This window comes from Zosterops lateralis (genome assembly GCF_965231275.1).
Source record: "Zosterops lateralis genome assembly, chromosome: 7".
Taxonomy (NCBI): domain Eukaryota; kingdom Metazoa; phylum Chordata; class Aves; order Passeriformes; family Zosteropidae; genus Zosterops; species Zosterops lateralis.
Window position 1 is genome coordinate 8163092 of NC_139767.1, and position 26170 is coordinate 8189261.

The window sequence follows — 26170 nt, forward strand, 5'->3', positions numbered from 1 at the left end:
AAAAAAACCTTAGTTCGATGGAAGCCTTTTTTTTTTTTTTTTTTTTTTTTTTTTTGATGAAACATGGAGGGAGTTGTGATATATTTAAGAACTTTCTAAATATGCTGATAAATCACAAAATAAATTAGGCAAAGAGTGGTAGAAAAAACCTGTCTAGCTGTGCCAAGGGTCTGTTTGCTGTCAGGATTCAGTTATTAGGAAACCTATGCAGTTACAGCTCAATACTTGAGAGGTGGGAAAATGCATGGTTTATTTGACAATATAGTTACAATAAATAGTACTGATTTAGCTTAATTGCTCTATGCTGTCACTCGAGTTATCCTTCTTACAAACTGATGTGTAAATGTGCATACAAACCACTTTACAACATGTGCTGGTGTTGTGATCTTCTCTGCCAGATACTTGTCTTTACTTTGATGATATTGCCTCTCCTCCTAGGTTATTAATTCTCTTGTGATTACTAATTTGGGATAGAGCTTACATCCATGTGTTTCTCCACTTTTTATTAGAACTCAAGTATAATGGATGTTATCTGACATAGAATATAGAGTTGATTCTTTGAAATAACATTTCTTAAGTGGTCACACATGCACAGAAGTGAAGGGCACAAAAAAATCTTGCAGGTATTTGAAATTTTGATACTGTTAGTCTTAGGTTAAATACTGTCTGTCACAGTGTACTCTCAAGTATTTCAGAGCTCAAAATGGTACACTAAACTGTGAAGACACCAGTTCTCACAGAACCAGGACCATCTGAACAAATAAAATAGTGTGTAAATTGAGAAAGCTAAAAGAAAAACAGTAGTTGTTAACTTCATGAACAATGCAGATGCCTAAAAAAAGTTTTCTTGCACTCTTGACATAGAACTATGATTTTTTGTTTCTGGATATTTTTATCACAGTATAGTGTCAGATTATAAATTTGGCTTTAAATATTCCAGAAACTAATTTTTAAATAGTCTTCTATTATTAGAAGATTATAAACTTCTCACGATCCAGATGTTCTTATTAGCTTTGCTTAGATTCAAAATTGAGAAATTGCTTTAGCAAGAGACACTTTTCTAATAAATTTTGCCTAATTTTGTTTTTGCAAGCTCTGGTAAGTATGCATGAGTCTCTTTCCTATGTAGGCATATAGCCTTTGCAACTGTTCATATTTTTTAGTAGAAAGACAAGTAGTACAGTACAAGTACCTTGTTTAAAAAAAAAAAGGGAAGATCACTAAAACCTGACACAGTCAAAAATTCAAATTTACGATTGACAGCCATAGTGCCCATTGGTGTTTTAAGTGTTTACAAAATGGTATTGAGCTGCATTCTGCAAGTTTCTGCCTATCAAACTGCTTCAGTCTTAACATTGTAAATTTAATATTAATTTAGAAGTGTTTTTTCATATGCATATACACACAAGCATGTACAAGTGTGTATATGAACATGTTCCCATAAATGTACAAAGTGTTTGTGGAGTTTAGTGCATGGAATGTTTTCTTTGGTGTTCTAGACAGGTTGAATTGCATCTGAACTTTAAAAATGCTTTTTAAAAAATACTGTCACTGTGCCTCCAAACTCGTAGGTTTATACAGTCAAGCTAAAAATAAGAAGCACTTGTGGAAGAACAGAAGTTTCCTTGTCCCTTTTATTTGTTGAAATTATTCTGGAAAAGTTGCTCAGTAGTCTGTTAGGATTTTATATTTGCAATTGAATTTTAATCATAGAATGTGTGTTACCACTGTGTCTCTTCAGCTTTTTAGGAGGAGCAGGACACCTCTGTCAGCTGCTGAAAGAGGGGAACTAATCTCTTGGGGTTTTTAGTCATCATGTGTATGGAAGCACTTTCTTGTTTCAGTAACACATTGGTAGTAAATCCCTACTGAGGTCTTGATCCTGTGGTTGTTTAAGCAAAGAGTTCAGGTGTACGAGCAGTGTGGTTCCAGTAACAATGCTTTGGTATGTGATTGAAATACCTCTGCGTGGAACATCAAGGACTCAAAACTCATCATCTGGCTTAGTATGCAGAAGATTTTCTTCCCAAAATACGAGTTTAGTTGTGAACTTTAAAGAAGAACCCTTTTTATAAAAAGTCTATGTGGAAAAAAATTGCATTGAGTCTTTTGCCCACCAATTTTATGTGCTGCTGGTAAAGCCATGTTTTTGTTGAAGGGAATACTTTTTTCCACTGGGCAGAAGAAAAAAGTGAAGTATTATGTATTTATATTTTTGCAGAAAGCATGATCCCTTTCTCCCTCTTTTCTTTTTTTTAACAAAAGAACCTGTTTCAATTTATTATACATGTCTAACCATACAATTTTCAATGCAGCATCCCATAACTAATGCTGACCCACTTTCCCAGAAAAAGATGTTCATTGTGCATTTGAAAGGTTAAAAAGGTTTTTGTGGTTTAAATGTTGTTACATATTTTACAGCATTAGGATCTATGGAATATTTTGACAACTGCAACAGTTCAATGAAGTTGGTAATTTCTTCTTTTAATTATTTTTCATTGAACAGATTTGGAGTTAAATTTTTAAGATTTGTGTTCTGGTATATGATACAGGAACATTTGGATTAAATTTATCATGCATTTTTTTAAATCTAATTGAAAATTAGCTAGAAATTATTGCCTTTAGGAGTAGGTTATTAGCCTTTAAACATAAGGTAACCACTGGCGCATAATTTTGAGAGAACAGTGCGGTGTTCCTTTCACCAGTGATTGTACGTGTGTGTCTGCACATCCTCTTGTAGATGAGCTGAAGCATGGGCTTCCAAGATTATCTGCAACACCCTAATCCACATGCAGAGTGGGAAATGAGACTGGCTTTATGCATTTCATTAAATAAAATGCTGGTTGATCTAAAGCTTCCGGTTTTTTCCACTTTCTTCCCCATCCCCACACTAGACACAGTGCAAGTAGTGTCTTGAATTGTTTGAGGTCTTGTTATTCTAAATAGAGTGTCTTTAATATTAAAATTTTGTATTAAAACATGTTCAGATACATTGTTTACACTTGTGTATGTGATGCCACTGTTGTTAAACTTCCTACAAAAATTCTACTTGGCTACTTAAATTTGAAACTCCCCCCAGTGGACCATGTGCTATTTTTTACCTCCCACTCCTCTTTGAATCTCTTTCAATAGGAATTTGTGAAAGGTCACCCATCAGAGACCTCTAAAAAATTAATGTCTTTAACTGGCAGCTACTAAATTTGAGAATGTTCTTGAATGAGGGAGGGGAAAAAAATTCCTCAAAATAACAACCCTCATCCTCCCTGAAAAACCCAAACCAAGCCCACCCCAAGAATTAAGTTTCACTTGTCATCCTTATTAAGTTGGATTTATATTTTCCTGTACATTGTTAACACAATGATGTGCCCTATGATGTGAAATTCAATTTTTCTAGCTGTTTAACAGTTTTTAATAGATAGGACATTAATCAGATATTTTTTAATTAATTGCAGTTATTTTCTTAGTAAAGGGTAACACTTCATTTGAAGTCTTCAGTCTAAATTCTTATTATGGCACTGGCCATGGAAATATTTTAACTTCAGTAGCCTGAACCTCCCTATGCTCAGCTCTGTTGGTAATATGAGAATACCTTTGCCTTACTAATCTATAAAAAGTTAGTGTTTTTACTGTAATTATCCTGTTTGTAGTTACTTTTGTATATTTTTTTTGCTTTAGCTACTCCATTTACTTATGCTAAGCATCTAAAATTGAATAGAGAGCGCTTAAAATAAAGCAACTTTTTTCAGTTTAAATTAATCTCCAGCATCCAGGTGTTTAAGATGCATAGGATTATTTAAATGATAATTAAAGATTTACTTATCTAACACTTCAATTTTTTCATTAATATATGAAGTGATTGTAGTATCTTATTCGTAATTAGCCTCATACCTTAGTTATATGCATTTAAATCCTAATACTGTTAAGTGAACTAACTTTGTTCCTTTGTTAACAGTTTTTGTAAATTATTTTTTCTTTTCTTGCAGCAAGGAGCAAATAATGCAGAAAAATTTGACTACGTAAGTTAATGTTATAACTTCTCTTTTTTAACTAAATTCAGTGATAAAAGTTTCAAGATGGCAAGGGAATTGAAAGTGAAACTTTAGTAATAGCCTGTTTTGTCTTTGTAGATGTACTCGGTTGCTTAAACATCTAGTGATTTGTATTGCATTTATAAAATGATGTTGCAGGATTTAGGGTAAGGCTGGGTTGAAAGTTCATAATTTTTTTACATGTAACGATATTGCTTTTCCTCCTCTTTGTGTCTGACAGGTGATGCAGTTCATGAATAAAATGGCTGGTAATGAGTATGTTGGATTCAGTAATGCCACGTAAGTGTTTTTTTATTTACTTGGTAAGGTTAGGTGGGAAGTGTTTCAACTGAGAACTGGTATACTGAGCTTCTGACAAAGTTCAGTTATTTATATTTCAACTGGCATTTCATCCCTTTAATTGGAGGGTGTCTTTGACTTAAAATTTACAGCTAAAGTTGTGCATGTCTCTGACACCAGTGTGGCTACATTTCACCTAAAAGTGTTGGTTACCTCTTTGAAAATGTCATTATTCTGTCTTAGTGCTCTGTTGGTGCTGTGGCAATGAGAGCTGTAAGTGCAACTCTTCCCTTCCTGGCATTCATATTAAAAATTAAACTCTGCATGTTGGTGGCTGCATAGCAAGTGTTTAGAAAGCATAGTTCATACAACTGGGACTACTTCTGCTTTTTTATTTTGCATATTTAAATTCTTTTCTCAAACAAACAGTTCCTCTCATAAGCTCAGTGTATAGCATTCCAAAAATCTTAAGAACATTTTCAGGCAGCACAGGGAAAATAATGAAGATTGCCTTTAGCTGAGTTGCTTCCAGGTTGCCAGGGTGCAGAGCTGTTTTTCCTGAGCTTTGTTACAGTAACAAGTGTGTACTATAGAAGGCACCAGGCAGATACTCATCCTTTAGGTTTCATCCTTACCTTAACCATCACAGTGAGGAGTGCAGCTGTCAGTCTGGTCATTGTCTGACCTGCTGAGTGATCCTCACACTCCTGTTTTTGGGCAGAGAATGACCCTTTCACTGTCTCAGTGTGGGGTGTTCCATCCCACTCTGGCCTATTTAGAAATGCTCCCAGGATTAGGGTTTTGCCCCCCTTTGCCTCCTCTCCAGGTCAGCTTACGCTGTGTAGGTAACCGGGACTGTGTATTTGGATGTCAGTGCTGATTCACTGCAGCTGGGTGAACTGGGATGAGCTGCTGTGGCCACTTCTGTCCCAATAATAGGATATTTGTGTTCAGAAGTGATGTATCCTTTACATGGAATTTTACTGAATTATATTATACATCCTGAGTCCAGTGATTTTTTTGGGTTTTTGGGAAGTTTGACATGTTGCCTTGTCCTTTTTTTTTTTTTTTTCTCTTTTAGGTTCCAGTCTGAAAGAGAGAGTGGAGATAGAAACTTTGCAATTGGTTATTACTTGAAAGAAAAAAAGGTTAATATCTGTTTTTCTTAAGTGGATTTTGAAGATGATGTGCTGGGCTTTATTCACAGTCTGTGAAGACTTTTAATTTATTTTATGTAGAGTATGGCACAAATTAATACTGGATATCTCTTATCAATATTATTCAAATGGTGCCATTTAAAGTGTGTGGTATTTATGCCATTCTAATAAAATACTTCTAAATATTTTTCTGTATCATAGCCATGGTAGTTTGTTTTATTTGTTGTAAAACATATAATTTCTGCTGTAGAGGTGACTTTATAAAACTCCTGGATGAATTTTTCAGTTGCTTATTTAAAGATGTTGAAAACTATACTGAAAAAACATTTTAGTACCTAGTTTGTTGATATTGCTGCACCCTGTTATTTAAATATGATGTAATTAAGTATTTCTACTTAGTAAATTTAAATGTGTATCATAAAATATGCCTAATGCTTACTATGCCGATAAATACATAGCTTAATTTGTCTTTCTAAAAGTGATACTTTAAAAAAATAGTAATTATTTTACCTAAAGACTGTTTTATTTTTCTTCCTCAGTGCTTTCCTGAAGGCACGGATATGGTTGCTATACTAGACTTCTATTTTCAGGTAACTGACTTTAAAATTGAGACTCACTATAGGCTTAGAATTGCTATTATAAGTAGTAGAGGCTGATTTGTGCCTAGACACGGAGGCTTGAATGACTTGCAGTTAAATGTCAGCTTCTGTTTAACTCTGGAAATGACAGATGTATGTTTGATGTATCCGCATTTGCTTTTGTTTAGGTGATCTACTCAGGTGTCTTTGTTGCTAATACAAACCAGCAATAGTCTTTTAACTAGAAGTCACAAGCTTGAAATGTCTTGTATTACTTCAGTGAGTTTGACAGAACACTTCTTTGGGTTGCTGCTTCTTACTGTGCTGTGGAGTAGTTTAACCTCAGTGTAACTGGAGCGTGCATGCTGAGCTCTAGGCTCGAGGGGAGTGCTGCAAGGGAGGCAATGGGAATAGCTCCTCCTTTTGGTTTAATTCAATGATTTTGAGTAAGAATCTGTGTGTGTATACACATTGTCCCCCTCCCTCTTTTTTTCTTATTCACTTTTAGCAAGTTATTTACAACTGTCACAAAATGAGAACTTGGCAAGTGTGAGGTATTTCCTCAGTAAGGGTTTCCTAACATTTAAATGTTTGCAACTCAGCCCTGCTGTGTAGAGTTCTCAAGAGGCAGTTTGAGTTGTTTACTGATTTCACTTCATCTGGGAGATTAAAAAAAAAAAATGGAGTTGAGTTCTCAAAATATATTCTTGACTTGGGAGACTTGCTGTTATTTATGCAAATTATAAACCATTATTTTCAAAATGCAAATTTTATTCAATTTTTTTTGTATTGGGATGCACCTGCTCTCTTATCTTTAGATCAGATGAGTGTTTATGAAGTAAGGTATGTGTGATTAGCTGTAGTTGACCTCTTGTTGAGTTAGAAACTAGGTACTAAGCTAATAGTCTACTCTGAACTTGTAACAGAAGAGAATGTGTATTTTATTTGAATTTACTGTGTAAACATGCTTTTCAAATGCCTTGTATCCCACTGCCTGATATGTTTTCTAAGTGGAAGCTATTCATAAGTTGAGAAATGATTACTTTTCTGATGTATTTTAATTTGGCCTCATTTTTGTGCATTCTGATCTCTGATTTAATGACTGTGTGTCATTCTTTCTTTTTTCCCTTGAAAAATCCCCTTTTCACTCCATGCTCAGAAAAAGGGTAGCTCACACGTGAGCAGTATTTCTGTTTTCTTGTTAGGGTACAATGCTTACCTTTCCAACACTTAGAATTCTACTTAAAAGTCTAGTTATTTCTTTTCTTTGGGTTTTCTGTAATGCTCCTTCCTCCCTTTTGTAACTGGGAACTTTCTGAGCAGGAATAAACGTTTTTGCCTGTTATCTCTGTGAAGTCAGGATGGATTATTCTCAGTTTAGACAAGTGAGGTACAAAATGCAGGTGCTTAAACTGAGAACCTAGAAACATTTTTTTTTTGAAAGTAGGTGATATTATGTAATACTTCATATGTTTAAAACACAGTTGCCATTTTAGATGCGTCTCTGACAATCTCTTGATTTGCAACTCCAGTTGATTGGACTAGGATGTATTGAGTTTGGCACCCGGAAAATAAGAATTCCAGGTAGTAACTACTCATGCAAACGTGGCTTAGGTAACTTCATGAAGTATCATGTAATGACTGTTTGGCAAAAGCAAGAATACGAGCACTAGTTTGTTTACTTTTTAGAGCAGCATTTCAGCTTCAGGTTGAAACCAACTTATCTTTTGGTTTCTGCAGAAATGAGGCAGCATCAGGTGATGGCATCATATCACATTTCCTGATGTGTCACCAAAGTATGTATAGTCTGTACTGAAGCAGGGATCCTGGGAAAAACTATGGTGTGGTTGTATCATTACTATATAAGAAATTAAATATGAGAAAGGTGAAATAAGGCTGCATCAGCAGGAAGTGCTGGCATTAAGACTTGCATGTGCTAGAATTTGCAGCTTTAAATTGTACTTCTAGTAATGTGTGGGATCTAAGGCTTTAAAATAAAAAGAACCCACCACACAAAACAAGCTCAAATTGAAAAAAAACCCACTTGTTCTGTGGCTTTGCCATTTAAGCAGATGCAAAATACTGAGATTGTTTTACAGACCTCTTCCTCTCAAAGGAACATAAGGGGGGTGGGGGGAGGAATCAAGCAGAGACACTAACCTATAAAAATACTGTCCCCAGCTTTTAAGAGGGCTTCCAAACACTGTCACTGGGATCTTTATAGTAGAAAGATTCAGACTGTATTAATTGATGCTACTAGTGTCATCTGTAACAAATGTTATGCTACAGGTGATTTTGAGATGTTATTTTAATATTTCAATATTTTGTGGATCCTGCTGTAGTTGGTTACTCACTGTGCTAGAAGTACCAGTGCTTATAATCTCTATTTCTTTTCCATAAGCTTTGCTCAATAGAAGTAACTTGTGAGTCAGCAAGTGTGATGGCAGCAACTCTGGCTAATGGTGGCTTTTGCCCAATCACTGGTGAGAGAGTCCTGAGCCCCGAAGCAGTCCGGAATACCTTGAGTTTGATGCATTCCTGTGGCATGTATGACTTTTCAGGGCAGTTTGCCTTCCATGTAAGTACTTTACAGGTATTAATGACAACTGACCAGGAAGGTTAATCTGTGCTATTATTTTCCATGTTCCAGGGGTTGCTTCCCTGTTTTTGAGGCAGAGGAGAGGGTGTTACATGATTTTTTTTAGAAATTGAGCGCACTGTAAGGGAAAAATCTCACCTAGGATTCATGGCACTACTAGTGTCATCTGCCTTATAGCACTCTGGCTTCACATCTGTGAATTCTTTTCATATCAAAACATAAATACTGTTCCTTAGGAAAGGCTATTCATGAGAGAAACAAGAGCTGAAAATGTGGCTGAAGAAATCCTGCTGTGTGGGAGTCAAGGACAGCAGAAAGCCTTTGCAGGCAGTTGTTTTTTCTTCAGTAACTCAGGCTCAGAAATTGTCCTTCTATGTGTGAAAATGGCTGTCATACACAGTACATGTACTGTGCTCCTGTTTTCTAGCAGTGTGTTCCTTACATTTGTATAATTCAAGGTGGACTGTATCTTACTTACACTTTCAGTTATTTTTTTTTCTGAGTGTTTTTAATTTTTCCTTACAGCATACATGTAAAATTGATTATGGTGCACTGTGTGATATAAAAGTTGCTGCTTGGAGAGCTGTGACATGTTAGCTCCTACTGGAACAAAGTAATGCCTTTGATCAGATTGTAAATAAGATTATTGTGTGATTTCATAGACACTTTCCAATTTTCTTGTGGTTTTGTTTTTTACCTTTTCCAGTCAAGATTTTGACAGCTTCATTCTACCACCCGTGTTGCAAGCTGCTCATGAGACATACACTCATGGACTGCTGCTTAGTCATAATTACTTTTTTCTTAATAGATGTAAATTATCTTCTTTCACAGTATTACCAAGTCACTGTATTCCTGAGAGCAAATAGTTTTATGGTTGTGAACCTTGGATTGTCACAAACTGTATCAGGTTATTGTTTATCTAAAAAGAGATAAGTAATAATACTTTCTAGCTTCAAGTGCCTTCCAGATACACGTTTTATAAATGCTACACAATAATCTTCAGGAAAATGCTGATGCAATGTGTTACAGTAGTGAGGAACAATTACAGAGGCCAGTAATTCTCTGATTATTCTGTAGGTTGGTCTTCCTGCAAAATCTGGAGTTGCTGGTGGGATTCTTCTGGTTGTTCCTAATGTCATGGGCTTGATGTGCTGGTCACCTCCTTTGGACAAGATGGGGAACAGTGTTAAAGGAATTCACTTTTGTCATGTAAGCAGCATTGCCCTTGGGGTTTTTTGGTTGTTTGGGTTGCGTGGTCTTGGTTTTTTTTTTTTTTTTTGCTTTTGCAGCTGATGTTTACAGAGCTTCAGTTGGTGTAGCTGAGATCTAAATGAATTAAATAGTGATTTGTGATTGTTCCCTATATAGCAAATTTCATCTGATTCAGGGGTGAAAGTCTAAGAATAGATATTTGCTTTTTACTAGTAAGTAGCACTTGAATTCAGTGAGCATTAAAAGATGATGCCAGAAACACTGGAGAAATCTGTTGTGGAAAAGCTTTGGAAAGGGTAATGAAAGTGCTGGACTCCAGTATATTGCATTAAAAACTGTAAAGCTCTATTTATAGACTTTTTCCCCCTCTCTTGTTGTAAAACAGTGGAAATGCAACTGTTATTTCATTGCAATAACATAAAAGGACTAATGAAATAGTGCCATTCTGATGGATTTTTAAACTGATTTTTGTAAGTGATCTGACATAAAAGATGTCTTCATAGATGATAGCCACATGTTGGGCAAACTCTTCCTGTCTTCATGTTGTGCCAGTGAAAGAGCTATGGGTAGTCTGTTGATAGGAGCATTAGAAGCAGGAGAGATTATGGAGAGGACTTTGTAATGATTAGTTAAGGTGTTTGTGGGAGAGAAGAATGTAAAAAAAAATCTTCCTTTTTTCTCCCTAAAGCTACGTTGTAATGATGATTGCTTAATTATAAATGGGAGGTTGGGCAGCAGTTAAAACTTTTCATGCTTCTGTTTATCTAACATTTACACAGCTTCAAATTAAGGTGTTACCAATTCTAGTTTAAGTACTTTAAAATTTCATATGAAATAGTCCTGGTAACTTAACTCTAAATCCTAGAATAGAGGCATAGGTGGAGGATTTACTGCATGAATTCTGCATTACAATGAGACCTAAAAACTGATACATGATTGTGGCATACAAGGAACATGAATGTAACATTCACTTTTAAAAATAGAACAGCATTGCCAAGTTTTGTAATTATAGCCTCTCATGTTGTAATTCAAATTGATTGAGAATCCATTATGTCACTCATTTCCTTGTTTCATTCTTTTGATTGAAATTTGATGTACTGCACCTAGCCTAGACTATTTTTTTGTGTTCCATACAGCTGGAGTAGGAATTTATTAAAATAGATATTTGCAAATTGCTCCTTGTTTTGTTATTCTGTAAGAAGGAGTTTAAAGGTATTATTAGAGCTTCATCCTATAGATGTGTTGTGTTCAAAGTGCCTTATGGACATGGGTATGGATTTATTAAATAAACTTATTTTCTTACTGGTTTAAGTTGCTAGGATATGGTGCAAAATATAAGTAGTAGTACTGTTATTGACTTAGATGCATTTGGCTATCCTGTGCAGATAATAATGCATGTTCTTTAAATACTTGCAGGATCTCGTTTCTCTGTGCAATTTCCATAACTACGATAATTTGAGACACTTTGCAAAAAAGCTTGATCCTCGCAGAGAAGGTGGTGATCAGCGGGTAAGTTACTGTCTGTGTTCAGTGAGTATTGCTTATAGACTTCAGAAGAAATATATCAAGTTCTTCTCTAAATGTCAAACTGCTCAATGACATGTATTGCATCAAAGCTTTCAGATAATCTAGTTAGTGTACATTATTAGTGGACACGTACCTGGGTGGACCACACTATCACAGGGTTTTGTGTGGGAGAATTTATTATTAGATTCGTAACTCCATTTCATGCAGTTCATCTCCCCTGCTAGATTAGGCAGATGGTATCTGATGGGAGTTGCAAAGAGTTTTACTGTACTGGTTGCCTTTAATAAAGACTTGACCAGCTGATGGGCTCAGCCTTTCTGTTGTGTGCTGCAATGCACGAGATGTTGGTCTAGCTGTACTTTCACCAGGATATCTCTGACACCACATGACCTGCTGAGAGTTGCACAGGCAGTGAATTCAGGCATGAATAGTGCTGCAGACAAGAGCCTGCTACTTAGGGAGCAGCTTAAGCAGTGTCTGGGAATGATCTGAATCCACTCCAGCTACATTTACAAAAGATACACATGTGAGGGTGTTCAGATAAGGAAAACCTCTTTGTTTTCAATACTATTAATGTTTTGACTAAGGCATGAAAATTTCAATAGGTGAAGATACAGTAGAATGATTTTTAAAGTGCTTCTATTTGCATGTGTGCATCTAAAAAATAGCCAGTTTTGAATTAGATTTTTTATAAGTGGAAAAGAGAGACAGTGTATGTGAAGAGCTGAAAAACTTGAGTCTGTTAGCAATGACTGCAAGTATGGATATTTTTTTTTCCTTCAAGTACACTAATAAATAATGTATGTTGCTTGAACAACTAGCATTCCTTTGGACCAATGGACTATGAGAATCTCCAGCAAGAACTTGCTTTAAAAGAAACAGTATGGAAAAAAGTGTCACCTGAATCAAACGAGGACATCTCCAGAACCGTAGTGTATAGAATGGAAGGTCGGGGAGAGCAGAACTAAACGCATGGGTTCTAGTTTCATTAAATTCTTCATTTTAAAAACCCTCAAGCATCTCTAGATTTAACTTGATTTGAATATTGTTTACCTGGTGTTTCATTTATATATACATTTTGTGTAAATTCTGTATGCTATACCAAAAAGATTGTCAGAGTTCAAGGGTGTGTGGGGAAGAAGCATGTGCAAACAAACACAAAGCTGTAAACTGACTTTTGTAGTTCCTTAGAACACATTTAGTTTTTTTAAAAAAAGTAAAGGTAAATCTTAGTGTTTTCAAAGATATGCCACAAAAGTGGTATGTATCTGTTTATTTTTGTTTATATCTGAGAATTTTAAGTATATGAATTTTGAGGCTGAGCAAGAACTTGTGTCCATTGAGCAGGGTCAGCATGTAAAGATAGAATATTAATTAAAATATACAATAGTGTTCAGCAAAATACAGCAAATTCCTACATTTCTAAATAATTCTATATTAAGTGGAGATAGGTTCTGAGTCATATTATTACCATGTCAGTTATTTTAATGTGAGCTTTCAAATTTGAAACGAAATGGACCTTTTGCATCTGCCATGCTAGTGAAGATTATTTTTTCTTTTAATCAAACCATTAATAATCATTAATGCTAATGATGTAATAAAGAGAGCAAAAATGCCTGGGCAGGAGTGGGAGAAGTGGGGAGGAGGAAAAAAACCTGTCTTGTTTGCAAGTTAACTAATGCAGCAGAGAAATTTCTGACCCAACTATTTGGAGCGTCTCTCTTGCTGCTTGTGCTGCCAGCTGGTAGTTATGACTCAGAAATCTGCCTTACTAATAGTGCTGTGCTCCACCCTGGAAAGGAATGTAAGCAATCTGGGGTTTAGAGTGGGAACCAACTGAGCAGTGAGCAGGAGATATGTTCACAGGGAAGCAGATAGGTAGATCTAACTAGAACTGTTTACACTTAACTTATTTGTCAACTGTTAAAGTATGCGTATGTTCATAGATAAAGATCAGATTCACTTACACATGAGCAAATTCTTAAAAAGTCATCATTAAATACTATTTTTTGACATGATTTTGAGTTTGCAGCTTGTCAGCTTGCTGAGAAAGAGGACTTGCATTTTTCTACAGGCTGCTGCATCTCTTAAGCCACATAATTTGATAATTTGAGTACCTTGAGTAGGGTGTAGCTCCAAATGATGACATATTTAAGCTTCAGATAGTCTCAGTAGGCGGTTCCAGACAGAGGTCAAAGACTTGCTAAATTCATAACACTTGCAGGAAATTGCTTTTCTAAGATTTTTAGCATTATTAAGAATCTATAAAGTTTTCTCTAAATTAGCAGATAATCTGATACATCCCATCCCTACAGATGGGTGGTACACATCCCACAGAGTACTGGTTTATCAAACTGGGTAAACTTGTCCAAGCAATGATAAATGGTATTAGATGGTAGAGCATTTTAAGAGACAGTGACAAACAATTCTGTATTAACACCTTCAAATTCCCCTCTTCTCCCTGCTCCCCTCCCCAGTCCCTCTCCCTTTTTTGTTCATCTAAAACTCCAAAATGTTGACATGTGAGTTTTGCCTAATGGAAGAGTTAGTTTTTTCCTGCCCCCTTTTTAACCCATCTGGATGTTCATGAGTTTAGGAAGGTGCATAAAACAGAGCTGATGTTCTCTGAGAAAGCAAGCTGCTCTTAATTATTCTGTTTAGGTATTGTTAGTTTTGCATAAACATTTGAAAAAGCTCTGACTAAACCCTGAATAATCTTCATTTAGCAGAGTATTGTAAAAGGATGGGCTTCCTGTCTTTGAAGCCTAGGATGGAAATATTTAAGCAAAACAATACAGAACATCAATTTTCAGTGAATTTGATGCCCTACTGGGATGAAGAGGTAAATCCATGGTGCAGATGTCAGTAATAAGTGTCAGTCTTGAATTGCTGAATAATAACTATTTTATAATCTTATCTCTGACGATAAGGTTAGGTTTGTTAGTGCTCATCCTCAAAATAAAGGCACAGTCTTGAATTATAAAAATGTCTTGCCTGTTTGAGGATTTTGCAGTAAACTAGTAGCTACAGAGACATAACAAGTATTCAGATGCTGCAGAGCTACTTTACCTGAAATACCCTTAGTTGCAAGAGGGAACATGATGTGTCTGTGCTGCTAATGGAAAGTATTTACAGTGGTGACATGTTGCTGGATGGCTTTATGATTTAATTAAAAATGGAAAAGGCATAGTGCAGGATTTGCTTGATCTGATTCTACCCACCTTGATTTTTAGTACTGTTTGAAGCCACTTCTAAAGACGTGGTTGAAGATGGACTATTTTCCCACATGCAAAACTTGTGGTAGAGTCAAGTCCTGCACGGGAAATACAAAAATTAGAAAACTACTAGATCTTTAATATGCATAATATTTAGGGTACAGCTTAAACAATCTTTAAAAATATATATATATTACAGTTCTGTAATATATGCTTTTGAAGCCTGCCTCAGAATTGAAGGCAGCTTCTAGCTCGGAATGGTCAGGAGGAGACTGCTCTGAAGCAAGTGTTCTGTAACTTGCCCACACTTGTAGTTTGTTGCCCTGGCTGCCGGGCGTGCAGGTGGCTCCTGTTGGTGGCAGAGCACCCGGGGAGGGGCCAGGCCAGGGCTGGGTGTGCCGGGGGGCGTCACCCACCACAGGCAGCTGGGAGAGGCCGGGGCCGCAGAGCTTTAGTCATTCCATGTGTGAAGTCTGCAACGGTTTTAGTGTTCACCTGTGCTACAGTAATAGCAATTCTTGATATTCAAGCATTTTAGCTGTTTGTTTGTTTTTCTTTGTCAGCATCATTAACATTTCATTAGAAATGTAAATGCTTTTTAAAGATTTATTTTAGCATTTGTGTTGTACCTTTTGGCTCAGTTGTTAAGTTACCTGTCTCGTTTTCCATTTTTCATTTGCATTGTATGTTATTTATGTATCTTGATTTCCAGCATGCTTATTTTTGTATTGTTTAATAAATTTATTTTAAGCTGATTTTTTATTGTATTTTTTTTTCTCTCAGTGGAGAACAAATTTGTTCAAACGTGTTTTTTAGATTGAAGTTGAGATAGTGCTCTGTTCTAAAAAAGATTCTGGAAAAATAGGTGGAATAAGCAGATTTAGTTAAGCCAGTCACTGAAAACTTTCCAAAGATTTTGTAAACATTTTGTACAACAATCAAATTATTTTTCTCTTTGAACTGTTGTCTTAGAAAGTTGAAAGCAAAAAATCAAAGTAGCAAAACTTGGTCACTGTGACTTGTTTGATAAAGAAGTCATGGTGCAGTAGAATTTTAACATCAGTGTGTATTTGTCTGGTTTAGAATAGACTGATTCAGTCCCATGGAAAAATGTATGGTTAATGGTGCCAGTGCCAGCATAGTTGCTGCTGATCCCTGATCATTATGAAGGGAAAAATATAGCTTGTAATAAATCCTGTGTAACAAGGGAGGTGGTCCAAACCCCACATTGTTTTGGTAGAGATGGTGGACCTGCCTCTACTGAGGATGGTCAGAATTGTTAATTTAGCTTTTCTGAGGACTGCTTTATAAGCTGAAGTTATGTGTTCTATGGTGGTAAAATTAGCTGTATGTTCATCATACTTAAAAACATTGCATATCAGAAGAGTTTATTCTCTAAAAGTCATGAAGATGATGGAAGGAAAAAGAGTAGTAGGTACAAAGAAAGAGCCACAGGTGATTTACTGCAGAATTATTTTGGCTCTTACATTTTAGTTTTCAGCATATATTTGTGTCAGAAGACCAATGGGTGGGTAGGTGAATAAAAAGGCAATGGAATCAGAGGAGGGTGGGTGGGAGGGGGGGATGGATTATATTGGTTTTTATTGCTCATATATCTCTTGGTCTTGATACATACATGTCATTGATGCACAGTAATTTGTAAGCAAGGATTAATTATGAGCAAAATTTATGTCTGATGCTTTCGTATCCTAAACGTTTGTAGGCTTGTACTGTTTTTTCTTTTAAAAAATATTTCTGTAGTTTTTTTGAAGGTTCAGAATCAGTTATGCAGGGAAACAAGAATAAACTTGTTTCAGCAGAGTTCTTATTAGAATGACTTAAATATACGCCTAATAATTTACCTTGAGTGCAGAGTCTTGTTGAGGATTTGATTTCACATATGTCTGTAATGTTTGGAGGGTTGGCAAGAGGCTTTGAATTGGGTAGAAATCTTGACCAAATTTTTTTTTTTTTAATCATGCTGGCATCTTGTCTGTTCCACATTTGTCTAGTCTGGAAAGTGCATGACTAACTAATATATGTAAAGACATGGTTGAGTCATGCACAGCCCCATTTTCTTTCAGGCATTCGTGTCCTAGTATGTTGAATAATTTAAATAGTGTAAATTATTAAACTACCTACCTTGAATCAAGCGTGGTTTCTGATCTGCTGTTTACTCCTTCTAGAGAAATATCACGTGCAAAATAAAAATTACCTCTTTTCTTTTGGTTTTCATGCAATTAGGAGTTAATTTTATTACTGGCATCTAATCTTGCTTTATGCAGACTTTTAATATCACTTGGACATTAAATATTTAAATGTTTTTGCAAGGCGTGAGTGGTACCACTCTGCACATGTTTCAGCTACTCCTGAAAATACCACATGTGTTTCTTCTGTGTGTAGCAGGGGTACCTAATGGTCACATCTTAGGCTGCAGCTTAGCTGAATAAAGCCTAGAATTGAGTTGAGTGGCAGAAGTGTGGTGGGGGGCAATTTGTTGGGTATTTTTGTTGTTATTTTGGGTTTTACCAGTTTAATTTGAATAGGACTAAATAGAGGCAATAAAGCTGGGTATGGGTGCTTTACTGAGGACAAGGCAGGTGGAGAATAATAGACACTTTGACACCTCAGCACTAAGGCTGATGAGGAAATGGGGTTGAAGGAAGGACAAGGGGGAAAAGGAAGTAATTCTAGAATGTCTTCCTATCCTCAAGAATGTTCCAGCCAACCATACTTTGATGTATTTTATGTGCTAAGCAGGCATGTGAGGCAGCCTATCTGCTGGAAGGTGCTGCTTCCTGTTCTAGCTGCTGCTCTGCTCTAATTCTGACTCAGCTGGCACAGAGCTGTGCCTTCATGTGGTTTTACAAAACTCATATGTGCACTGTGAATTGGAAATTGGTGTTCATATTGTATATTTCCTTAAATCAGGTTAGTTTTACTTAGCTGGGTGCAGTTATTGTAACCCTTCTGTGTGGGGTGCAGGGGTTCTAGTGACTGTAAGCAACCTGAGAAGGAAACCACGAGGTCACAGAAGCTGGGAGGGACCTCTGGAGATCTCACAGTCCAGCCTCCTGCTCAAAGAGCCATCTAGTGTCACTTGGATTGTGTTGCTCAAGGGCGTTGCCAGTCAAGTGTTGAAAACCTCTAGGGATGAGGTTTTGTCATGTGGCTGGGTGAGTTATCCCAGTGCTTTAATGCTTTGATTAAATAATTTTTTCCTAACCTACAGCTGGAATTTTCCCTTTCTGTAGCTTGTGATGGTGACTTCTGTGTTTTCACTGAACATGATTGATGATCTTACCATCATGATGTAATTTAGCTTTTAGGGAGTCCTAGAAGTGCAATAGGAAAAAATGGCTTTTGGTCAGCAGTAACTAGTATTTTCACTTCCTACTGTATTTTTCCTACTGGATTCTAAGTAGTTTTTCATTATGTCATTGCAAATGAAGTGATTTGGGGATTTGAAAAGGCCATATTCCCTTTATTTTTCTATTGAAGCCCAACAGGCTAAGTGCAAACGTGGAAGGGTGTTATTTGCTGAGGGATGGCATGTTACTGTTAGGACCCCTTGTGATCAGAGCACTTGTCAAAACAATGAACTGAGAACACAAGTGGAGTGATAGGAAGAGATAATGTTACTCGTTTCCTGTTGATGTCATTCACTAGCCCAGCTTTTTCCTTGAGGCAGGCAACTTTATTGTTTGTTCAAGAATTACTCATGCAATAATCGGGTTTTTTTTGGACTCATAAACCTGCTTTTGGTTATATGTGTAGCTTTTACTTTCTGAATGGAAAGTGCATTTCACACTTCTTTTAAAGGACCTCTCTCTTAAAATTCTCCAGCCTGTAATTATTGCAAGTCAAATAATTAAAATGGAATCTTGATCTGAGAATAAACTGTTTCAATTAAACATGTTTTTAAAAATCCCCACTCGTGCCATTGCAGAGTAGGACTAAGAATCATGATTGAGAACATAGAGAAGCAGGCTAAAACAGCTGAGTATGTTTTATCCCATATACCAAGGCTGCTGGGGAATGACTGTTTGCAGTGTTTAAAGATAAAAGCAGGGAGACAAAATATTTATTTAAGCTAATAAATATTTTTAGTACAAGGAAAACAGGTATGGAATACATAGCCTAAAAATAAGAAGACTGTTTATAGAAACTTGATCCTAGTATTTACAAAGAACCATCACAACAAGAGTAGAGTGCAAGTGTCTGGTAAGATTCCCCCATTCTGCTTTCAGCCTGTAGGGTGGAGTCAGTCTGTTGGTAGTGCAGGTGCCCTACGTCCTTTTAGAGCAAAGTTCTTTCTTTTGGCTGTAATTCCAGTTCCAACTCCTGTATTTTAAGACTAAACTGTCATCCACAAATTGTGAAGTGCCCACAGGCTGGGAAGCAGGAACATTGCCCCACTCTGCTCTGTTGTGTGGGTAGCAGTGGTGTCAATAGGTCCTTGAAAAGGCAGACATCCTTTTGTCCTGTCTGCTTAACACAGCTCTTGTCACTAAAGCCCCCATCAGCATTCCACTTGATTCATGTGACTGGCGTTGATCCCAGTCCTTTGGTCCCAAATCTTGCACTGTTAATGATGTCTGTATCCATTACTTCAAAGGCTCTTGTTTTTTCTTCCTTCATCCAGGATCAATGGCTTAACATTCATTCCCCTTTTTAAGGTTTTTCTGTATATTCCCTATGCTCTTTGTTGCAGAACTGTTACCACGGGTTTAGTCTTTGAAAAGGCTGAAAGGGAGCTACCAAAGTAGATATAACATTTCTGTGATAGTTTACTGCAAGAATTATTTTAGCATTTTTGAACTTCCAGTCACCATTATTTACTGACAAATTGTTTCATTTCTTGCTGATGAGAAATGCTGAAAAGATTTGACAGTGGAGTAAATGAAACTCTTTGAGAGGATCATTTTCATTCCAAATTTGGATGCTTTTGGCAGCCTCACTTGTTTCCATCCAAGCTGCTGATGGCAAATGCATGCCACCTAGAAATGAAAATTTGTCTGGTCTTCATCTTAAAAGGTGGAAATCTTCATGCTTTAAATCTTTCACTTGAGCTAGTAAACTTCTTGTTGAAATAATTAATTGACCTACCATTCCTTTGTCATTCTGTTCATGGCCAGCATGGCCAGTGCAGCAGTAACAACACCTTTGGTCATCCGGGACAGGAGCCAGGCCAGGTTTTTCTATGACTGCCTCTTGTTAATTCACAGTTCTGTGGAACTTCCTGATTCACTGTTATTCACTATTGCTATTCTAATTTGATTTTCTGTATGAGGAGTTCAAGAACTTTTCCTGCTGGCACAATTTATGAGTTTATGGATGTCCATGAACGGTCTTTAAAAAAAAAAAAAAAAAAAAAAGTGGAATCAGCTAACTTTAGCTTTTAAGTTGATTACATTCTCACTTGATGTTTTGGAGGTCTTTTCAGTGATGTGCTTAATTCTGTTGTTTCCAAAAGCAAAAAGTATGGTAATTCATTGGTACCAGAAGAAATTGGAAACAGCAGGTAGAAGCAAACATGGCCATGCTCACTGTAATCTAGTGAAGGCAGCTTTGGTACTCAGTTTTCTCTCTTCTTCCCAGTATTTTTTACCTTCTGAAAGCAGCATCATCATCCCCAAAATAAAGGGATGGGATGGGTATACCCATACCAATGTGGGTATTAAGCAAAGGATGAGATATAACAAGAAATTGTTATTGAGTAGCTCTTGAGATCAGCTCCTCTTCTGCCAGGTTCATCTGTCCCGGCACACATGTGAAGGGGCAGGGGATCTCTCCAGTTACAAAATTATCATCTGAGCACTGGTAAAGCTTCAGCATTGGGTACTGTAAGGCTTTCTGTGTTGAAAAATTTAGGATTATCTGTTCTTCAAGGGTATCTGTGACAGCAATATTGGCTGGGTCCATCCTAGTACCTGTTCTTGATGCTTCATATCAGACTGGTTTTTCACTGGAAGTTTCTTGCAACTAAAGAAGCATCTGTTCTGGGATCCTATAATCTAATACTGATGGAATCAATGGCTCTGAATCTTGAGCTCTGGTTTCTGTAGGGTTTTTTTCTGTGTATCCCATGAACCCAGTTCATTGTTAGTATTGGTTTTATCTGCTGGAAAGGGGAGATACAAACCCAATCTGCTTCCCACAGCATTTCCTGCTGTCCTGCTCCTGATGTTGGCACTGGAAAGGAGAAACGGCCCGATCCCCACACTGTGGACATTCTTATGATACTATGTAATATCTTCTAGTAAAATTGAGTCGGTATTCCGTGATTCCTGGCAGGATGCTTGTGTGCCAGGATCCAATTACACTTTGCTTTGTGTGACCCACTGTCCAGCTCTGGAGATCAGGTTCTGGATTAGGGAATAGTGGTTTCTTCTGCCTCCATCAGGGGAGGCAGAGGTGGGTGTGGGCAGTTCAGGAATGTGTCTGGCCAAAGCAGCTTGTCTCACCCTGTGGGGTTTGACATCTCAGGAGTGGAATAGATGGGCATGGTCTTTCTGAAGGAATCTCAGTTCCAGAAGGTAAGTAGATGTTTCACTTACTCTAGTAAACATTTTGTTTAATTACTTAATTCTTAATTCATCATAATTAAATAGTCTTATCTGTAATTTAAACAGCATCAGTTTACTAATACTTTGGAATTAATCAATAGTCAGAACTGTAAATAACAAGGCATTACAAATTCCCAGTGTGTGTTGCCATGAAACAAGGTTTCTGCTTTCGTTGTTTGCCATCAAGGGCTGTTCTGTATTTCAGGCACTTGAGTAAAACCAAACATAGCATGAAGCAGACTATACCCGTGGAATCATAAACTATATTGGATTCTAATTCAGTTATTTCAAATTTCATTTACAGGATTCTAAATTTGATTTAGTATTAAAAACTAGAATAATTAAATGTAATCTCTGAGCATGCATTGGTGAATTAATTGCAGAACTGAGCTCAGTCCAATCTGTGACTCTCACTTTATTCTGTATGAGTCAAAGAGTATTTTTGGACACTTGAAGAACTTGCACCTCCTGCCTGATGGTGTTCAGGCTGAATTCATAGATAGAGAGATGTTGTTTTGAGGAATATGAGTGTTACAAACTCCTTCCAGAAGTTTGATGGCCATCTATGGGCAAGAAGTTGGTGCTGGAAGAGATGAATTCTATCTTTCATGGCTTCAGATGTGATGGAAGGAGAAGTACCTTCTGCTCACAGTTACTGCTTTCTGTGTCCTTAAACTTTTTAAATGTAACGCAAACTAGTACAGCAACAGAGAAGAAAAAAAAGGGACAAACTGTAATGGTGTTGTCCTCATTTTTAGTAAATACCATTTTTAAATGCTTTTGAATACCTCCATTAATTTAAAGTATTTTGACAAAAAGGGCTTCAGGCAGAAATGGATAAAGAAATGCAGTTTACTGTAACATGTGGTATCAATACTGTAATTATTTGTAATTTTGGGTGGCATAATCCAGTATTTATCTTGAAAAGGCTTGAATCAGAGGGAAATATGAATGATGGAAATCCATTTGATGCCAGTAGATGGAAGAGGGGAACAAACCACCTCTGCTCAGCCTTCCCTCCAGGAAAGCTGCACTTCTCCTCAGCAGCCTTAGCCCACTTGTTTGCCAATAAAACAGACTGACAGTTTTCTTAGGTTGCATAAAGGGTCCTGGAGTCAAGAGAAACCTTTGGTGTATATATTTGGTTTAATTATTTCTTACAGTCACCTGCATGCACAGCTTTTGTGGCAAGTTCCAAGACTGAGCTACTGGTGCTGTCTTGTTTGAATGTTTGTACTCCTGTGTCTGAACTGAGCCTAGTCAAAACTCCTTGCTCTGTTTTTGGATTTTAAACAGACACTTTTAGGACCATTGAAAAATTCTTTTTGTCAGTGTCTACCAGCTAGTTCAAAAATGTAGGAAGTCAGAAGGAGAAAATGACTAGCTTTATTCTAAAAGATTGGATTTAAAACAAAGTGGATAGTTGAATTGCAAGAAGATATTTAATACCTACTGGGATTTTGCCCAGCTTTAAATGAAAGTAATAACTAACTGGTGTGCTGGCTTGCCTGAGGGTTTTGCAGCTCTAGCAGCACAGTTTAGTTTAGAGCTGCTTTGTGTTTGGATACATGAGAATACAGCCTCTTGTGTGGCTGCAGACTAGACTCACTCATGGGAGAAGCAGCTTTCAGTATTTCAGTACATGCATGGGTTGTGTTTGAGCAGGGCTGCTGGAAACTGGAGTGAGGAATAAAGAAGTGTTCTGTTAGTCTGTTAGTTTGATATCAACAGCACAAACTGTGTGGATAATTGCTGTGCAAAGGGCATTTCAAGTTAATTCCACCAGGGAGACTCCAGAAATAAACTCCACGGTAGCAGCTTTGAAAGTCACTTGTGGCAGCTTTGAGTCCAAAAATAAACGCTGCACCCACGGCTTGTGAAACTGAAGGAGCTGGGTATCATCCTCTGTCCCCAGCTGTGAAGAGGGAGGACCTTGCACCATCTAGAGGAAAAGGAAGGATAGTCAAAGGGTTAGAAAAGGAACCAGGGAAATTCCTGACAAAATCTCATTTCCTGTGTTAGTTTTAAAACATGGCAGAGTAGACACTGGCAGATTCTAAAGTTATTTTTGCACTTTTGTCACATTACATGAGGCAACAAGGATCAGTAGTGCAGAAAATAGCCTAAAGAGGTGGTGGAACTAGCCTCGTCTGTATTTTCAAATATATCAGTATTTTAATGTGTGTATGTATATGCATTAATTTATTCACACATCTTCTAATTATTTATAGTGTAGTGGGAACACAGACTCTCCCAAGGAATTCTAAGTTTATAACTTCTTAAGACCCTTCTCTTGAAGTGAGGGCAGGAGGCTCTATCAGAAGCAGTTGGTGTTAGGTTCTCTAGGGCTACGTGGGGTCCTTGGATCACTTACTGAAATTTTGTGTGCTTCAGGAAGTTATTTAGAGAAATTACTTGTTCTTGTGGAATTGAGTGTTCTGTAGAATAGGGTAATATTGAGGCTTAATCCAGAGGCTGCCTTGAGCACCTTCAAGGACTGTCCATCCCTAAAAATTATTCATGGACGGAACCTCACTAGCAAGCTCCAGAGCCAGTCCTCACGTGGGTGGGCACCTAAACTAGCCTGGGATTCATTTAGTGAATAAACATGGCACTCAGGTCTGGGAGTTGTGTCCTGGCAGGTGGTTAGCACTGGATTGGGGCAGACAGGTCAGGTCCTGGCTGAGACATGGAGGTGATGCTTGGCTGGGCTTGGAGGGCTTAGAGGTTGGTTGGGTATTTGTCTATAGTTCAGTCTTAGTTTTGACTTTATAAAGTATGTGCTTTACTTACCCTTAGGTAATAAGTTCTGCTTTATTTCATGGGAAACAAAGCAGAAGCTCAATTGCAGAAATAGGCTTTTGAGTGAGATTTCTTTCCCTATGAAGTACAACTTACCTTCATATTGAACAAAGGTATTTTAAAGGAAAACCATGGTTGTCTCTTTTAGACCTCAATTTTTTTCCCAACAATAGCCTTGTATGTGGACACTGGAGAGGGGATTCCAGGTTATTGAAAATTAAATGTTAAAGCAAAACTGGCCTATTTGGAGAATAAGTGATCCTGTGTAGTGCCTGAACATGCATATGTGTTCCACTCTCAGATCCATCCCTGTTTTGTTTTTTTTTTTTGGGTCCTTTTAGGGACTACTTGCATTCTAGTTTCAGAGTTGAAATGCCAAAATTAATTTTGTGCAGGTTCGATGGAGTTTTTTGTTTGTTTTTACTTTACTTTGAAACCTTACATGCCGGGAAAAAGCCATCTCAAGGCTGTGCTTCAGCATAGCTGAGTTACAAGTTCAGTGTGTAAAAACTGGATGACTAAATGGTTTGCTTTGTGCTCTAGATTTACTTCTCTTGTTATCTGTAGGTTAGCACTGCTGTTTCAGAGTTTATATTGGCACCTTGGGTTTCAGGAATTGTTTTCCATTGATAAAATAAGCATCCAAAAATCCACAGTTCTTCTGAAGAGCAGGAGGAGGGATTGCTTTTTGCTGCATACCCTGGTGACCCTCGTGAGGGGATCAGCTGTAGGAAAAGCAGCTGAACGGGGCTACTGTGGAAGGGAATTCCTGTTGATTTTGGAGCATTTATTACTTTGCAGAATCGCTGGTGACTCATGTAAACTCTTTGCTCCTGCCTTCCTTGTCAGTGCCTGGCCGTCCGGAGGCCATGGGAATAGGCAGAGTCCCGCTCTGGAGCGTTAATCCCGGTTCATTGACGGGTGCTCACCTTGGGCAGATTAACAATCTATTTTCTGCGTTTCCGAGCTAATGCCGCGCTGAGCCGGATTATCCGTGCCGTGTGCTGGGAACAATGGCTGTGGAGCCGGGCGTGTGCGGGTCTGTGCTCTCTGCCGGGTGAGGTGAGTGGCCTCCCCGGGGCCTCCTGGCTGGGACAACCTTCTGCCAGGATGTTGGGAATGCCACCTGACAGATTTTCCCTGTGAACAGGAGCTGTGCAGCTGTGCTCTCACCCTCGGTGCAGGGGAGCACAGGGAGGCAGCCGGGGTGTCACAGGTGCAGCAGATCAACCGTGCTCAGAGCCCATGGGGGTTAGTGGCATGGAGAAGTGTGCTCTGGGGACACTTCCTGAGGAGCTGGGCTGATTTCCCTGGTGAAGAGCAGCAGGACTGCATTCCATTTGCTGGGCAGCTCTCCTGGGGCTGGGAGCCCTGTCAGGAGCCTGGAGGGTACATAACCCAGAACCCTGCTTACCTGGGACCATTCTGAGCTCCCAGTGCATGACCCTCGGGTTGGTGTGACAGTCACCTGTCATTAGGGAAGTCAGATGCTGAAATTTAAATCCCAATTTATTTCTACCTCTGTGCCTTGCAGAGAAATGCTTAAAAACTTTGTTCTTCAAGCCAGTTGGCCAGAAGGGCAGGGTTCCCTGAAAGGAAACATCGTGTCTCATTTTAAGCACAAGAAATGGGATGTGAGAGAAGAGCATGGTGCGCATGTTCTCTCAGCTAGCTCTGCTCTCTCTTTTTAACTCCTCTTGTATTTGAAAGTCTCCTGTCAGCACACTTGCTCTGGTACACAATAAAGTTTGGATACAGCAAACTTCCTGAGAAACAATATCCATTCAAACCTTTTTTCCCCTCAATATTTTGAACATCTCTTCAGAAGGCTAACCTGTGACATTATCCCTAAATATCATGGAAAGAGCATTGGAAAGTTTAGGGGAGTTGTTTATTTATTCTTGTTTGGCTTGCCTGGAGCAGCACTATTCTAAACTATAGGGCTTGACTGTATTGCTTAGCCACCTGAAGAAACATGAAGTTGGAAGTAATTTTTTTTTTTTCAGAATGTTAATTCTGTAATGTTTTCAAAGAAATTCAAGAGGGCGGAGCGTTCTCAGGAAGCAGGACACAGTAGGAAATTAAAATCCAGATTCACTGACTATTTTAGCTAAGAGCTTCTCATGGAATTAATCTGGCTTTGAGGTAAATTAATTTTTTTCTGAAGGATTTGCTTTCTGTAC

General features: G+C 37.8%; 1 protein-coding gene across 4 annotated transcripts in view; it reads left to right on the forward strand.

Annotated features, from left to right (window-relative positions):
* GLS (glutaminase) overlaps positions 1-26170 on the forward strand; it is a 66043-nt gene that overhangs the window by 29890 nt on the left and 9983 nt on the right. For 3 of the 4 annotated variants that reach the window (XM_083865391.1, XM_083865388.1, XM_083865390.1), the window contains exons 8-14: positions 3984-4016; positions 4270-4328; positions 5410-5476; positions 6025-6075; positions 8465-8641; positions 9740-9871; positions 11291-11383. In XM_083865391.1, the coding sequence (XP_083721517.1) occupies positions 3984-4016; positions 4270-4328; positions 5410-5476; positions 6025-6075; positions 8465-8641; positions 9740-9871; positions 11291-11383 (612 nt within the window). Of the gene's footprint in view, positions 1-3983; positions 4017-4269; positions 4329-5409; positions 5477-6024; positions 6076-8464; positions 8642-9739; positions 9872-11290; positions 11384-12222; positions 15372-26170 lie in introns of those variants that run through there. The other variant, XM_083865389.1, reaches the window with a different exon arrangement.